Source organism: Manis pentadactyla, chromosome 5 (assembly GCF_030020395.1).
Source record: "Manis pentadactyla isolate mManPen7 chromosome 5, mManPen7.hap1, whole genome shotgun sequence".
Taxonomy (NCBI): Eukaryota; Metazoa; Chordata; class Mammalia; order Pholidota; family Manidae; genus Manis; species Manis pentadactyla.
The window spans coordinates 145,943,311-145,960,283 of NC_080023.1; the positions used below are offsets into that span (position 1 = coordinate 145,943,311).

The 16,973-nt window shown below is 42.1% G+C and overlaps 1 protein-coding gene across 18 annotated transcripts in view; it reads right to left on the minus strand.

Moving 5' to 3' along the window:
- Positions 1-15,354, minus strand: part of SHLD1 (shieldin complex subunit 1) — a 95,413-nt gene extending 80,059 nt beyond the window's left edge. For 6 of the 18 annotated variants that reach the window (XM_057502755.1, XM_057502753.1, XM_057502754.1 and 3 more), the window contains exons 1-2: positions 15,241-15,354; positions 9,635-9,816 (exon numbers count right to left, since the gene is read on the minus strand). In XM_057502755.1, coding sequence (XP_057358738.1) covers positions 9,635-9,816; positions 15,241-15,329 — 271 coding nt within the window. In that variant the 5' untranslated portion in view covers positions 15,330-15,354. The other 12 variants (XR_008997897.1, XR_005024750.2, XR_005024749.2 and 9 more) reach the window with 8 other exon arrangements.
- Between the last annotated feature and the right edge of the window lie 1,619 nt (positions 15,355-16,973).

The following is a 16,973-nucleotide window of genomic DNA, read 5'->3' on the forward strand; positions in this document are numbered from 1 at the left end:
TTAACAGGGAAAAATGGGTCTTGTCAGATTAGAAATCCCAAAAGAGTAAAAAAATCTCATTACCCTTTAATGCTACTATTACTTCATCAAACAAGGCAAATTTAAATCCTTAGGTCTTATCTTTACAGAGAAAGCACAACTCTTACTTGGCAACTGTGCACAGAAAAATCAGCTATCATTCTTTGTACTTCAGCCTGCAATCAATAAAGTAAGATAAATGAAAAGGTGTCCTTAAGTTACATCAATGCAGTAACTAGATCTAACACTGGTAGCTTTAAGACAAATTAGCTTCTAAGTTTTCAGCTGAGTAAAATAATCCTCTAACAACTTTAAATTCCATCTCTAATAGGCACAAAACTGCGAACAGTGAATTACAAAGGCTTAATATGATGCATTTAAATTCTTTTTCTTGGTTAGGCTCAAGAATATATAAAAAGTAGTCACTAGAGGGCAGCAGATGTAAACACTACTCCGTAACAAGTGACTGCCTGGCACCACCTCGAGGTTGGAGACCCAGAACAGCAGCTTAAGTATTTACTAGGTAGAAACGGGATATTATTTTAACCCGTTCTCCACCAAACTCTACTTCTAAAATGGTGTTGGCCCATGGGTAACTTCCTCATCCTTTTATTTATACTGTGCCTAACATTCCCTAATATTTTCCAAGAGTTCTTTGTAGAAGAAAATTCTGGACAACTGCTGAACATATTCTGAAGAAATGGGACTAAATCTCTTGGCTTGTTTTTAGAATTCACTTAAAATTTCCCCTCAGCTGTATTACTCTGTAAGCGGGAAAAAAACTCTCAATACTATAAAATATAATGAGAATATAGTTTCCTTAAGAAAACAGTTTTTAAAAGCAGTCTTTAGGGGTATCTTTAAAGCCATAATCTCATGCACTGTAATTTGAGAAATTATTTGCTGAAAAAATTAATTAAAAAAACAACTCTATTTGGAAAGCACAGTTTCTTCATGATGGGGAAATTTAGTGATAATTTTCTACTCTCAGGAACATTGTATCTCCTCATAGATGTTCATTTCTCTGCTGTTTTCTTATAAGGGAAAAAGTCAGGGCCTTGGAGACAGGCCAGTATGGGCTGATTTGAAGACTTTCCAAATGGGAGTTAAGCAAAGCTGCAGGCTTTATGTAAGAGGCTTATATAATATTATGCAAGGGCTTATATACTGTTCGAGTTAGAAACTTTATTGGCCTATAGTACACATAAGATCATTCGCAGCTTAAATGTGGTCCCAAAATTATAAACTGGTAATCAAGGTACTGTAATACTTTATATCTATTTTTAAATCTCATCAAATTTCACTTATATATATGCTTTTCATTTATTCATTCAACCAGCCTTTACTCAGTCAGGCCCTATGTGACAGGCCCTACCCCTACTGTCTGCTCACAGGTCAGTTTTAGAAGGCAGCAGCTACAGGCACTGTGTGATCAGACCAGGCAGCGGGCAGAATATGAATCCTTACAAGCAAGCACGGGGATGGGGGGCCCAGGGATGAACTATAAAGCACTTACCTTAAAAGTTCTGTTCCAATAAGCTGGGTTTTTGTAACTTCAAGCAGGTTAGCAAAACCCAGCTCTACCAAAAACTCCGGGGAGCGTGTAGGTCATAAAGGGCAGCCACTTGGCAAAGAGCATGATTTAAAACTTCAAAGGGCAGAGAGCCAAGAATAAGAAGAGTTCCCTGAGCCAGATGAGAAAATTTCTTCCAGAGAAAAACATCTTTCAAGGGTTGATGCATTCCAGCAAACAGAGTTAAAATTGCTAACTTGTTTTCTTCCCTTGGTTTTTACAGGAAAGTTGGATCCTACCTGGTATGAGAAATTTAACTGAGAAGGCACTGCCTTCTTCCCAATTAGTCTGCAGGTAGTTGGAGCTTCTTCAACAATGAGAGGACGAGAGGTTCAAAAGGGAGCCCAGTGGGCAGTAGGCACAACACTAGTCAAATGAACCAGAGTCCTTGTCATCCCAGAGAGGGTGCTGATGTTGAAAAGATTCAGAGTTAGTAGAGTTAGCAGGAAGTTAACAGAGACCAAATGGAAAAACTGCAAATATTTAAGACTTATATTTACTACTTAGTACTCATTTATCCCTGGATGTTTGTGTTTCTTTAAAGTTCTACCTTTGAAGTCAGACTGATCCAGAAGTCTCAGTTTTCCACCATTCTTTGGGTAACATATTAGTATGTCACCTCTCTAAGGCTCTATTTCCTCATGGGTAACATGGATTATAACAGTATTTATTTATTGGAGGTGGAGATGAGAAACAGAAGGAATTATGCATATAAAATGCACAGCACAGTGTTTGGAATATAAGTGTATATTAAGTGATAAACTATTAATTCTTCTGTCTTCTCACATCTTCTCAATTGTGTATAGTTTCCCTTGTCCTACGAATACCTACAGTGAAAGATACTAGTGATGGTGTTAATATTTGACTATTTTAATCAAGTTATTTTCTCATATTTTGAGAAGACACAACTGAGTGACAAGTCATGAATCTTCACTTGGAGAAGCCCTTGAGGACAGTATCAGGTCAGACCGGGGTCGCTGCTGTACATGCAGACTGAAAAGATAAATGCCTGGAGGTGTGGCTCTCCACAAGAACTCAGTCTGGTTTTCAACTCAGTTGGGATTTCCTTTTAAAACAGTAACTGCAGGCAAAATACACAGCAGTCAGCCAGTCTCTTCTGCCACATTCTTCAATTTGAGAGTGAGAAGCAAGGAAAGATGTCACAGATGGCAAATAACGGTCTTGAGCCTCTAAAAATATTTATACTCTTCAACTATATCATCTCTAATGTCTACATAATGTTATCTATATTATTATAGAAGTCTAAAATTTAGTAGTCTAAAACTGAGCTATATTTTTTGGTTTTTAAAAAAGGGAATGGAAAAGTCGCCATGGAAAGTAGTCTGTACAGAGGGCCATGGAGGAAACAGGAGTTGCCAGGTTGCTATGTGACTTCGGGTGATTTTCTTCATTACCGTGGGGTTTGACTTGCCCTGGTAGAAAATGAGACAACTAAGAAAGCTTGCTGGTCTTCAAACCCTTTTTGGCCCTGACATCCTTTCTGCCAATGAATGCTTATCTGGAAGCCCACAGATAAATAAGCTGCTATGGAGAGCAAGACTGGGGAGTCCAGGGACCACCCCCACCCCTCACTCTTCTTCCCAGTCCCGACCCTATAGCTCCTAAAGGGCTGCCTAGAGCACAGTTTGAAAACCACTGGCCCAAAAGCTGTAACATTCACTAAATCTGCGGGCCTCAGTCATATAAACTTATGGTTTAGCCTTCACTACTCGGGCCACACAATGAAGACACAATGGTGTCTTCCAACAGTAAGAAGCAAAGAGTTCAAAATGCCACCTTGGACCTGAAAACTAAATCTGATGTCTAAATCTCCATAAGTCAATCCAGGAACTGGTAACAAATGAGGAGCCACAGTACATGCAAACTTTCCAAATTAAGCCCCATCAACTCGCTATGTGTTGGGAAGTACAGATTTTGTTCTACAGTTTATCAGAGAACTGGCTCCTCAATCTCCCTCTGTCCCTTCCCCACTGTATCTTAGGTCCAGTGTGCTTAGAAGGCGCTGGGTCATGAGCCACAGGTTGGACATCATTTAATGCACCTATAAAGAAAATTTCTTTAGCATTTACATGTCTAAAATACACCCTGTCTCCTATTTAAAACAACAACACATTCAGAATTCCATAATTATGATACAAATTCTGTTTAGAGATTTTAGATTTCAAAGCTTAATCTTATGGAAATAAAAATTTCGAGAATAACAAATAGGAACCACATGAGTCAAGGGAAGGAAAAAAAGACCTGTTTATATGCCTTAAAATATTAAATTACTTGGATAAAATGCTTAAATATGCAGGTTATAAAATGGCCATTGAAGATTGGGATACTGACAGATTCCAAAAGGAGAATAAGGGGGACATTAGACCACTGCTTTCTTTACACTTATAGCACTTGTCAGCCGGTGCCTTTATTCATCCAAGACTTACGTGTGTGTAACATTCAATTGGCTGTATACATTCAACCAATTTCTCCAACAGCTCTTAGAAGTCAGTTTGAGGAAAGGGCTAAGATTTCCCACCTCCATATTGCAATGTCTAAGCAATAGCTTCAGAGAAACTCTTTGTTCCTTATTAGGATGCACCGTGGCTGCCTTCCAGGACAAAGGTTACAGAGGTCTCAGAAGGGATGTGCCACACGAGCTAACAAGATTTTATCGAGCAGCAGTAATACAAGCAGGACTTCACCTCCAGGAAACCTTTGTGACCTTGCTTTTGAGAGGTTCATCCAAGACCATTTGCCACTTTGCTGGGCACTTCTATTCTGTTTACTCTGTGCTTTCCTTGAGCCCAGTAACAAAAGGGAGAGGAAACAAGCATTGAAGAGGCAGGGAGTAATTACCAGATTCAATTCAGCAGTCTCTGGAGTGTGGCAGAGTTGACCAGGGAGGAGGGAGCACCTATCAAGGACGAGAACAATGGAGCCGAGACTTTGTGGCCTGACTCAGCACAAAAAACAGGCCCAACAGGAGTGACAGGCCTGTGTTAATGAGTAGTTAGCCACCAGCATGGGCCTGTATTCAGCTGGCATGCACCCATACAGCCTTGCCAGTTGTTAAAATATTGCATTAATGCTGAACTGGTTGTTGAATATTTTGAACAAATACCTCGCACACCAGGATACACAGAGTCCTGAAAATGAGGCATGGGAGCTTTGACTGAAGTTGGCAGAGAAGTGGAAATGTACAACATTTCAAGGGGACTCAGAGGAACACGATGGAAATGGTATTTCGGGAAGACGTTTTTGGTCATGTTGGTCTTCTGCCCAATCTCACCAAGAAGGGCAGAAGGAGGGAGTTTCATAATCCTGTGCCTGCCTTAGGTGACAAATAGTTTGCTCCGCCAGCATGTCATGAGAAGTGGCTGGTCACTTCAACACAGATGAGCTCTGTTTATATATAGATAAAGCCCGGCCTCGATTGCCTTTGGGTACCCACATGGAAATCACGAAGGCTTTGAGGTTTTTCTGACTAGCACTCTTGGATTCTTATCAACTCATTAGTTTCTTGGAAAGTGTTCTTAAATCTCATGTCCCTTGTTACTAAAATCCTCCTCTAGGGCATGGACACTGGGCTTAATAAGTGCAGAGAAGGGTCCATCAGGTTTAGCTCCTGGGGAAGGTGACTGGCCTCTGAGCTAGGGCAGGCTTAGTCAAGTGCACAGCGGAGGTGGAGGTCACCTGCTGGGAATGAGAGACCACAGCGAGAGGAAGTGGAATGAAGGCAACCCCTTCCGAAAGCCCGGCTGGGAAGAACAGTGCAGTCAGTGACAGGCCCACAGCCAGAGGCAGCTGCAAGGTGAAATGGGGAATGCTTTACAAAAGTTAAGCTTTATTAAGCCTGGGCCCATGTCCTTATAACCTGGCTTTGGCAGTGGTCCCTGCCACCTCCTAAAACTGAGGACACTCTCGCTGCTATTATTCCAAGGGTTAGAATTATGACACAGACTCCAACCTTGAAGTTGGCACCCTGCTACCTGCTGATAAGCCACCTGCCCACTGCCTGCCACCTGCCTGGGTTTCTATTCCATACCATCACTTGCCAACTGTGTGTCTGGATTTGGACTGGAGGTTTTGACAATTGGGGTAATTTGACTGAATCCTAGTGATCAGCTCCTGGCTCCTATTTCACCCAGTAGCTGGGGTAGCCAGGTCCTAGGTTCACCCTTAGACCTTCATTCCCCTGTAAGCAACCTGCCACGTTCTGCCAGTTCTTGAGATAGTCAACTTTATTTTCAGCCAAGCACAAGTTACATGAGTTCAGCCAATGGTGGGTGAGTACAAGGGTGATTACAGTCCAATGCCTTGGATGACTACCCAACTGGAAACCTTTGCCTGTCTTCACCAACCTCTAGAAGATCAGTGTCCTGACAATACACAGCAGTAAACACATAAATTAAGAATGCTTGTTGGGTTGGGAGTTGGCATGTTAAGAATCTGAGCTAGAACAGTAACTATAAGAAAACCAAGAGAACAATGTAAAGGCAGGCTGTGTCTCTGTGCAAACAACGGATCCAGGGTTATCAGAACCCCATTAAAATGTGGGCAACGGTCTGATGAAAGACTGTTAGGGAGAAAATCTGTAACTACAAATACCTACGAATGTGCAGTGGAGGGGAAGGAATGAAGACCCGACTTACAAAGAGAAAATGTGAACCTCAGGCCCCTAGCCCCTTCTGAGAAACTGGAGTTGCAAGATGGTCAGAGCAGAACAAATCAGTGGGGTATTTAGGGCCGTGACTTCCCTGAGAGTTCAGGGCTGTTCACCTCACGTTCGTTGCTTGGTGATGGCTACATTACCAGTGACAACTTTTCCTAAATTCACTCTGTAGAAAATCTTTCTCACAAAAGGCAGCTCTGGAATGTGAAAACAAAATAAATAGCCTTCCATGCTATGTAAACTTCTAGTCATATCAGAATTAAGTTCCCTTTCTGGTGGATAAACTGAGTGCATTTATTTCTGCTCAGCATAAACCATCAGATAGAGCACTAGTAAGTAAACAGGATGCCTGTCTTCCCTTTGATCCCAGCCTAATCCTTGCTCCCATGATGGCTGAAAGTTACCATTTTCACTTAGTTCTCGAACCTGGTCCATTTTTAAAACAACTGTAATGGGTATTGTGAATAATAAATGACATAACACATACAAAAGTACTACAGAATGGAGGAGTACACAGCAAAATAAAATTGTTTTAAAATATTTAAATCTGAATAGTATAAAAACTTATTCTGCCCTAAAATTACCCCCTCCCCAAATGAGCTGTCTGTTCTATCAATGTAACATACTTGCCAAAATTTATTTCCAGCAGTTCCTTCTCTCAATGGTGTCATCCACTTGGTTATTTTCCAGGTTAAAAAAAGTGTTTTTTTCAGTAAAAATTTGTTTTAAAAGCTGCCTTTGGATTCACCCCAGCTCTGCCACTTACTAAGTGACATTTGGCAAGTCTCCTACCTTCTCTAAGCCTCCATTATAAAAAAGGGCTGATAGCCGTTTCTCTGGTTTGTTAAGAGTTAAAAGTGGCAATCTTTGTGAAACACGTAGCATGGAGCCAGATACACAAAACCTGACAGGGTGCAAGTCCTCCATAGATGGGAGTGATCATTATTCAAGTATTCTAGGACTTTACAGCATCTATGCAGAAAAAAATGATCATACACAGGTACAAACTAACTTGAGTGTTTTAAACACATGCTGTAGAGGATTATCAGACACAGCCACAGGAAAGAAGTAGAAGATGAGATTGGACGCTAAGGAAAGGCTCAAGTTGGAGGGTGGGGTGTAGAGGGAGTGTGAGACTCTGTGGGGGTGGGAGCAAAATAGGATGCATTTCAGGGACATCAAAGAGGCATACCCCCCAAATCTCTCTCCTACCTATCCTTGATTCCTGGAATTAAATCATTATTTCAGGTTAAGGCGAAGTACTTTTAAGCAAAGACCTTCCTTGGAAAAGCAAATACTCGCAGCTACAATCAGTCATTTGTGTTTTAGTCTGCCTAAGTTTCGAACTGTTTTTTGAGAAGTTTTGATGGATGACACAGGAAGGCTCTGGGCACATGAGGGATGGTGCCGAGGCCCAAGCAGGGAGGAGAGAAAGTGAGAAGAAATGGGTTTCCAAAGGGCACAAGCATGGAGGGACTCACAGCGTCTAAGACAACCTCACGTGCCTCTTGTGCTCTGTCTCGTCGGTAATGGCACAGAGTTTACACTGCTGCACCATAATTTATAACTTACTCTGTGTACCTTAAATGTTCTGCTGTGGATCCATCAGTTACACATTTTGACTTCCTCTGGGAGGCAGAGGAAATCTGACAATCTCCTCCCCTGATCATGCCATGGGGCTGATTCAGGCCTTACCTAATTCAGTGCTGCCCATGACTCCCACTCCTTCCTTATACATGGACCTTTCCAAAGCGATCCATCCCTAAGCTACGTGTGCGTGTGGGAAGCGGGGAGTGGCATGGAGAGGTTTTATGCTGTGTTCAACTTTAGTCCTAAACCCATTCAGGCGTGCCTCTTAATGAAATAATAATAATGGCAGCTAACATTTTCTCAATCATTCCTCACCCAAGTATTTACTGCATACCTGCTATCCTGGAATTTATATTCCAGTCGGGGAGACAAACAAATAAACAATCAAATACTCAGGTGCCAAAGGGCACTGGTGCTGTGGAGAAGAATAAAGCCAGGGATGGGTACAAGGAAGGAACGTCGGAGGGTGGGTGGCTGGCTCTAAGACACAAGAGGCAAGGGGAGCCTCCCGCAGGGCAGCACACACACAGGGTGGCGGAAGGCCAGCCCAGTGAGGGCGAGCAGCCTGGCAGGGGGTGAGGTCAGAACTGCTGGCAGGTCCAGGGCCCTGAGGGCAGGGCAGGACTTTGGCTTTTGTTCTGAGTCAGATGAGAAGCCAAGGGCATTTTGCAGCAAGGACTAACATGATCTGATTGATATTTTTAAAGGATCCTTCTGGTCATTGGGTTGAAAAGAGATTGTAGGAGGATGAGGGCAGCTGTGGAAAAAGCTAGTTAGGAGGCTGTTACCATCATCTAGGAGGCACATGACGGTGGCTCAGACTGGGGTGGCAGCAGTGGAGATGGCAAAACTGTTTCGATTCTAGATTTATTCTGAAGGTAGAACTGACAGGACTTGCTGATGGACTGGATGTCAGATTTGAGAGAGAGAGAGAGAAGTTGAGGACAATGCCTAGGTTTTTGCCTAAGTAAACAGAAGGACAGAAGCACTTTTTTGAAATGAGAAAGTCTCAAAGAGGAGGTGTGTGTATGTGAAGGAGAAGGCAGCTGGGAGGGGGCATAGGAATTAGAAATCTGATTTAGGATATATCACATTTAAGAAGTATGATAGAAATCTAAGCGATGATGTCAATTACACAGAGCTCAGATAGGTTAAGAAACACACCCCAAGTCACACAGCCAGTAAGTGGCAGAGCTATGAATCCACGTGTGTGGACCTCCAGGTCTGGATTAGGCAAATGAACAAGGACCAGGTGGGCTTTACAACCAGAGCTGGTTACTAACCATGTGAAGGAATTATCATTAAACTCAAATCATAGACTTTTTGGCAATTCAGTCACAGAGACTTGTAGAAAAGTTGTTACCTGATTCCAGACTATCCTTCAAAGAAGGAATACCAAAGTCCCAATTACTACTATCTATAAAACATAACAGGCCCACACTGCTATTTTCCAAAGATTTGGAAGAACAAAACAAAACAAAAATAATTCCACTCTCCCCCTATTGAGCTAAGTGTTCCCCTGTCTCTGAATGCATCTGGATGCAGATCAGAAAGGAACTCAAACAAAAAAGGTCTCCAGGAAACAGCTCCTTGTCCTGGTTCCACCCAGGAGGCTGTCCTTTGAAGTCTCTCCCCACAGTTTTGCTTAGATGTTTTTCTATTCAAGACAATGAAACATTCCTCAGAGATCTGCTATTAGAGGAGAAACAATCACATGCCTGTATATGTCAACTGTGTGGGGTTTTTAATGTTAGTTTGTTTTAAACTCTGCTTCTTACCTGGATCCACATCAGAAGAGCAGGGAAACGAAGGGGCTTCCACAGAACTAAAAGCCTCGCTGTTGACCTCCTGGCTGGGTCTCTGCAGCACATAATCCCTCAAGTCAAAAGCGGATGGCAGGTCCAGAGCATTGCTCTCCTCTGACTGGCTGCCTGGAGTGGCTTCCTCGGTTGCCATAGTCCTGCCAGAGAGAAAATAAAACAATTCAATACAAAAGGCATTGCGTAAGAGGTGCTTCCATGACAGTCACGGCTTAAAGGACTCAAGTTCTAGCATTTTAAAGGCCAAACAACAGTAGAATTATTTACTTGCCCATTATTAGTCATCTTCCTTGTCTCTACTTCAGGCCCAGCATGAGTTTACCATGTTTCTTCATCATGGGAAACAAACACTCTCTACACAGAAAACCATTAATAAAATCAGACGGAAACAAGCTGCGTGTCTGATAAGAACGAAATACTGTGCAGTATCATGATCCAAGGACTGAGAATATGCAGTGAGAAGGGAAATGGTTCATGTTATATGCAATGGAAACATTTTTTATAACAATAGGTAGAGTTTGGTATACATTTTATAAAATAAAATAGCATGTGTGAGAGATGTGGTGTGTGTGTTTGTTTGTGTGAAATACACAGAAAAAACAAGTCTGGAAGGGCATATCCCAAATTAATTTCAGTGGTAATGAATTCAGTGGTTTAACCACTGGGGAATAAGATTAGATTCGCATTTTCTTGTGCGGCCTACTCAAACTTGCAGTCAGTCAGTGACTTAACATGCCAGGCCCTGGGGCCACAAAGGTGGGTGTGATAGACCTTTCCTTCAAGTTGCTCAGTTTGGGATGATCCAAACACAGAGATATACCATGTTAATACAACGACAAGACGGAGAAGAGTCCTGAAAGGGGAGGCGGCTTTCTGGAGGAGGTTATCCCCAGGCCAGGCCAGGGCTGGGGAACAGCACAAACACCAGAGAGGAGCCAGCTTGGGCAACCATGAGTCACATGAGGTGCTGGGAGTCTAAAGCAAGAGTCAAGCAAGGCACAGTCATGTGCTAGGTAACAGGAGGGACAGACCCTGTGCTCTTGGGCAGATGGCCGTGGGGCACTCTGCTTTTCCTGTGCCAGCTCTGGGAGGGACAGAAAGGCCTGGCTGCTGTCAGCAACTTGGATACACAAACTCTACCTGGTGGTTTATTAGGTTCAGCATTTGGACATTCCTTGTTAAAAGTCAGATGTCCCTTACCCTTCCAGGGTCTATGTCTTCTCAGGGCAATGGGTTCTCTATTGGGGGGCTCTTTGTGGCACAACCAGCCTGCCCATCTCCCTATAAAAGAACTGCAAGCCTGGGGAGATTTTGGACCCTCTGCTATTCTCTGCCTTGTAAGTTGTCATCTAAATCTTATTATAGCCAACACCATGTGTCATAACTGCCATGGGTCACCAGATACCATGCAGAGCCATGGATCACCATGTACCATGCAGAGGAGTTACATAGTCAGAGCAACAGATTTGGCAGTTGAATGAAAAGTGGATTTTCAGGGTCTAAGCCCAGTGGCAGGCAATCTCAGAAGCAACAGGAATTCATTCACCTGCAGCGGTCCTGGTGAGAGAGAAAGAGCACATGAATGAGGGCAGGGCACTACTGGTCAAGAGGAGGGAGCCGGTTAAAAACATATTGAGGAAGCAAAAAGAGAGTGGAACTTAACAGCTGAGTGGATACAGGGGCTAATGAGGAACTGAGTCAACCAGGAGTAGCAGCTTCGGTGGCTGGGTTATAGCGACTGAGTCAGAGAAGACAAGAGAAGGAACAGGTTTGGGAGAAGGCATGGTCCAAATTATGGATTACTACATAGCTATTAAAAATGACAGTTGGCATCAGAGAAATGCAAATTAAAACCACAATGAGATATCACCTCACACCAGTAAGGATCGCCATCATCAAAAAGACAGACAACAACAAATGTTGGCGAGGTTGTGGAGAAAGGGGAACCCTCCTACACTGCTGGTGGGAATGTAAATTAGTTCAACCATTGTGGAAAGCAGTATGGAGGTTCCTCAGAATGCTCAAAATAGAAATACCATTTGACCCAGGAATTCCACTTCTAGGAATTTACCCTAAGAATACAGCAGCCCAGTTTGAAAAAGACAGATGCACCCCTGTTTATCGCAGCACTATTTACAATAGCCAAGAAATGGAAGCAACCTAAGTGTCCATCAGTAGATGAATGGATAAAGAAGATGTGGTACATATACACAATGGAATATTATTCAGCCATAAGAAGAAAACAAATCCTACCATTTGCAACAACATGGATGGAGCTAGAGGGTATTAAGCTCAGTGAAACAGGCCAGGCAGAGAAAGACAAGTACCAAATGATGTCACTCATATGTGGAGTATAAGAACAAAGAAAAACCCAAAGGAACAAAACAGCAGCAGAATCACAGAACCCAAGAATGGACTAATAGTTACCATAGGGAAAGGGACTGGGGAGGATGGGTGGGAAGGGAGGGATAAGGGGGTGGGGAAAGAAAGGAGGCACTTCAATTAGCATGTATAATGTGGGGGGAGGCACGTGGAGGGCTGTGCAACACAGAGAAGACAAGTAGTGACTCTACAGCATCTTACTACGCTGATGGACAGTGACTGTAATGGGGTTTGTGGGGGGGGATTTGGTGAAGGAGGGAGCCTAGTAAACATGTTTCTCATGTAACTGTAGATTAATGATACCAAAATTAAAAAAAAAATGACAGTTGGAACTTGAAAGATCTCAGAGATGTATGTTTAAATGAAAGAAGCAATTTCAGAATAACATGAACAGTATAATAAAAATAGTTAACATCTATCAAACACTTATTTGATGCCAGGCATTGTGCTAAGAATTTTATTGACAATAGCTCTATGAAGCAGGTAATCCTATTACTATCCTCATTTATAGTCAGTCAAACCCAGACACAGAAAAGTAGAGTAATCAGCTCAAGGAAATGCATCTAGAAAGTATCAACCTAGGATGAACCCAGATCCATGACCTCTCATCCTCCCACATGCACAGCCTCCAAGCTCTGCAGCCCCAAAACCACCTGACCAGGCAAAGATAGGAGATATATTAAAACAAATCAACAGAGAAGCCTGGCAAGATCGTTCTTGTTTGAGGACACCTGGTCACATGCTGTCGTGGACATTCACTAGGCAGAGAGTAAGCCAAGACATCAGCTGATTGCTTCTGAAGGGAGTGGGGAGATCAAGGTTCCCAAAGAAGCAAGAACATCCTGTCTTTTCACACATTACATTAGCCAACCGAGCCTGAGGTTTCAGCAAACACCTCTGCTACAGGTATCTGTGTCTCTTCCTTCTCCTCTCGTGTTACCAATCACTGCTCTGGAGGCTTCTGGAAGGGAACAAACAGTTCAGTGAAGGACATCTACATATCCCGACTGCCTGCAAGTGCCTTGAAATAAAAAATCAGTAGAGGGTGTCAGTGATGCAAATTAAAGGAATCCTTTTTGAAAACAGCACATTGATGTGATATTTATCTTTTGTTTTTTGAAATCACTTACATTAAATGTCAATTACATTCCAAACTGAGCATTCAAATAAAAAAAAAAAAGAAAAAAAAATGACTACTGAGAGGCAGTATCCTGTTCATTACCAAGTAAGTACCTGTGCCTGTAAAACATTATTTGGGACTCAGTTAATTTGTACAGGAGAAAGCAAGTATTAGGGACAGATGAGACTCTTCCTATGGTCTGAAACCAGTGAGGAGGCTGGCAAGTAGAATACAATGGACCCCAAACCCTTTGGTATGTGGTTCAACTTCCTTCTCCAGAAGTGCTTATTTTCCTCTTAAAAGTACTTTAATTACACAATCTAACCATTCTTTTCCAATACTGGAAAGTATAGTCTGCCCCGGGATTGCAGGCATAAGAAGTCTTGCAGTACATCAAAGCCTGCTTACTGAGAGAAGACAGCCATTCTTCTACTACTCTACAGTTTTACAAACCTACAAATTCAAGTCAGTCAGGTTCTTGGTATTAGTAGCTGTTTAACTTCATTTACTTTTTTTTTCAATTAAGCCTCTTCCCTCCCAGTATATTAAAGATTTTCAGACTAAAGAAAAATGGAATTAATCCAATGAACAACCATATAGCTACTGCCTAGATTTTACAATTAACATTTTACTATGATTTTCTTTAACACATAACTACCCATCTATCCAACTCTCTCTTCATCTATCAGTTCATCTTATTTTTATATATATTTCCATTTAAATTTCAGTATAATAAAAGCTTCCAAGCTGGTGTAAAATATGGTCAATTTGCATTTTCAGATGCTCACTCTGTTAGCTGAGTGAAGCATGGACCTGATTTGGATGCAGGTACACGTGAAGCAGGGAGCACATCTGTGAAGCCCTGCAGAAATGTCCAGGACTGTGCTGGGTCTCTGAAGTTGCACAGACTCAGCTTTGAACGTTTGCTCTCAGATTTAACAGTGTCACCCTGAGCAAGTCACTTAACCTCAGTTTTCTCATCCATAAAAATAGCTTGATGACTATGCTTACCTCAGAGGATTGTCGTTAAGAATTATATGAATGCTTGTAAAATACTTAGTACTTACTGTATCTGTACTTGATAATGACTAACTCTAATAAGTGAAATAGTAATGATAAAAGACAATTCATAGGCTCCTATTTTCGCAGACTACCTCCCATCATTTGCCTCTCAATTTCGCACCCAATAGCCATCTTGCTTCTTTCATCCTGAACCAATATATTCTATGGTCTATGATCTCATTAGCATTCTAAACTTCCCTTCTTTGCTCATTTTGTCTTTCCATCATGTCCCTTTGGCAAAACCCCAGCCTTAGATGAACTCAACTGTCTACCCACTCTGCATGTGCTAGATTGCAAGAGTCCCCAAATAGGGCAGACTGACTTGTCTCAATGAATTAAGGCCAACCTGTAATGGGCATTCTGGCCAAATCAATCTTGAGATGTCTAGTCCCTCTCCCTCTCTCCTCGACTGATTCATGTTTTCTCCATTCTTCATTTCAGTCCTTCCCGATCACTAACACACCTTCCTCTTTTCAAAGGATCACCACTTCCTAATTGACAAAAGAAACAGAATCCCGCAGAAAGGAACTTCTTCAACTGCCCTATCAAAGATAACAGAGGATCCCACATCTGGTAATGGGTACAGGGTATGAAAATGTTCCAAAATTAGGCTGTGGCAATGGATGCATAATTCTGGATATATTTTTTAAATCATTGAATTTTACTTTAAACACGAGAGTTTTGTGGTTTGTGAATTATACCTTAATAGGCGGCGGGGCGGGGGACCTAAGATCTTGCGGAGGAGGAGGAAGGGACCCGTACCTCATCCACACGAAAAGCCTGCAGATTCAGGGGATTCTCCACAGCCGATGTACAGAGGCCGCGTGTTGCGGTGGAGGAGGGGAAGTTGGGCGTGCGTTAGGGGAAGACGCCATAACTTCCCAATTGTGACATCACTATCTGATGCATTGCGGCGACCCCTCTTCTCCCAGTCCCAAGACATTCCTCAGTCGATGGAGGCAACTGGCCGAGAAACAACGAAAGGCCCCATTACACTCACCGCCGCGCAACAGCAGTCCAGAATCCGGAAGCAGAAGCGCCATATTTGTTATGGGAAAAGCCTGTTGGAAAGGAAGTGACCAGAACCATCTTTGCTGTGGGCAAGCAAGAGCAATGGAAGGTAACCGCAGCCATTTTGACTGAGGGCATTAGTTCCATCGGTGAAACTTTCTGCACACGGCTAGTTTGGGCAAATTCTGGAGGAGGCTTATTGATAAATGCGCTTGGTGGACACTAAAGGGAACGGGAGAAACATTTAAAATCTTTAGAAATTTTAATGTGTACGTTTGAGAAAACACACAAAGTAGAGAGATATTAACAAGGAGAATGAAAATATTTTAATATGTTCTGTGCAACTCAGCTGTACACAACTGCCAGAACTGCAGGACCACGGGAAAGAGACTAAATGTTATTGTCCCATTTTACCATCTTCTTGAAAGAGTTCTGTATACTCACAGCTTCCTAAATAACCTATATTGGCATAGGACCCCATAAATGAGGAGTCGTGCACTTGAGATTAAATATTTTAAAAAACACTATCTGAGGTTTGGACAACCACGTGCCAGATACTGTGAGTTTAAGATTCCCTGGAAGATGTGGTGACCTTTTGAAGGCACACTTTAAAGATACAATTAGAAGTAAAACTAACCTTTCTTCACGGACAAGCCTAGTACATTAACAGTAAATTTCACGTTTTCTTCCAGCTTTGTACACTGATAAAGCATATAATTTCAATTTTCACTTTTTTTCATGTAATATATCTCATAAAAACACTATTCCAAAATAACATGATAGACTGTGGTTAGAGAAAGCCTAGAATGACATTACATTACTGTTTGTTCCAGAAAATGATAAACTCAAATACAAATTAAATAAATGACAGAGTAAATTATTACATAACTGTTAAAAATGATAAATGATATAGCAAAAGGAAATTCCAGATCATGCACTGCACTCTCAGTTTTCATATCTCTTTCTTTGGTTTCTTTTAATATCCATTTCTCAGTCTTTCTTTTTATTTCTTGGTGTTGACATCTTCGAAGAATACAGGTCAATTATTTTGTAGAATATCCCTCAATTTGAGTTTGTCTGATAACCTCCACCTGGTTCTCAATGGCACCATACATTGTTGATCACTCCCTCCCTCTGGAAAGCTCTTGTTCCTGGGTTTCCCTGATAATCCCTTCATCTGGTTTTTCTATTTCCTCTCTCAAAAGTCCATGTAAATCATGCTTACAAGCTCTTCTTCCTCTTCAGTGTGGGCCTGTCTCAGGATTCTGTCTTGAATCTTTTCTTCTCCCTTCTATGCAGATGATTCCCAAACCTCTAAGCCTAGTCTCCTCCTGAGATTCAAGTCAACATTCACTATTAATTCAACCTCTTCCCACCTCTCAATCAACCTGTTCCTACCCTAGAGTCTCCTGTTTCAGTGAATTGGACCATTTAGTTGCCAAAGTCAGAAACTTTTTCTCCTCTTTTGCCCCACTCTCATATTCTCTTCTGCTGATTCTTTTTTTCTCTTAAGGATCTGTTGATCATCTCTTCATTCGCTCCATCCTTACTGCAACTTCCTGAGGATAGCCCCCTATTATCTGCCACCTGGATGACAACAGTTTTCCAAGTCCACTGTGGCCAGTTTTCTTTTTAAAAGGAAAATTGACCATACCATTCGCTTGCCCTCAGGCTAAAGTTCAAACTTCTTAACCAGACTTAAAGGACCCCTACCCCTTGTCT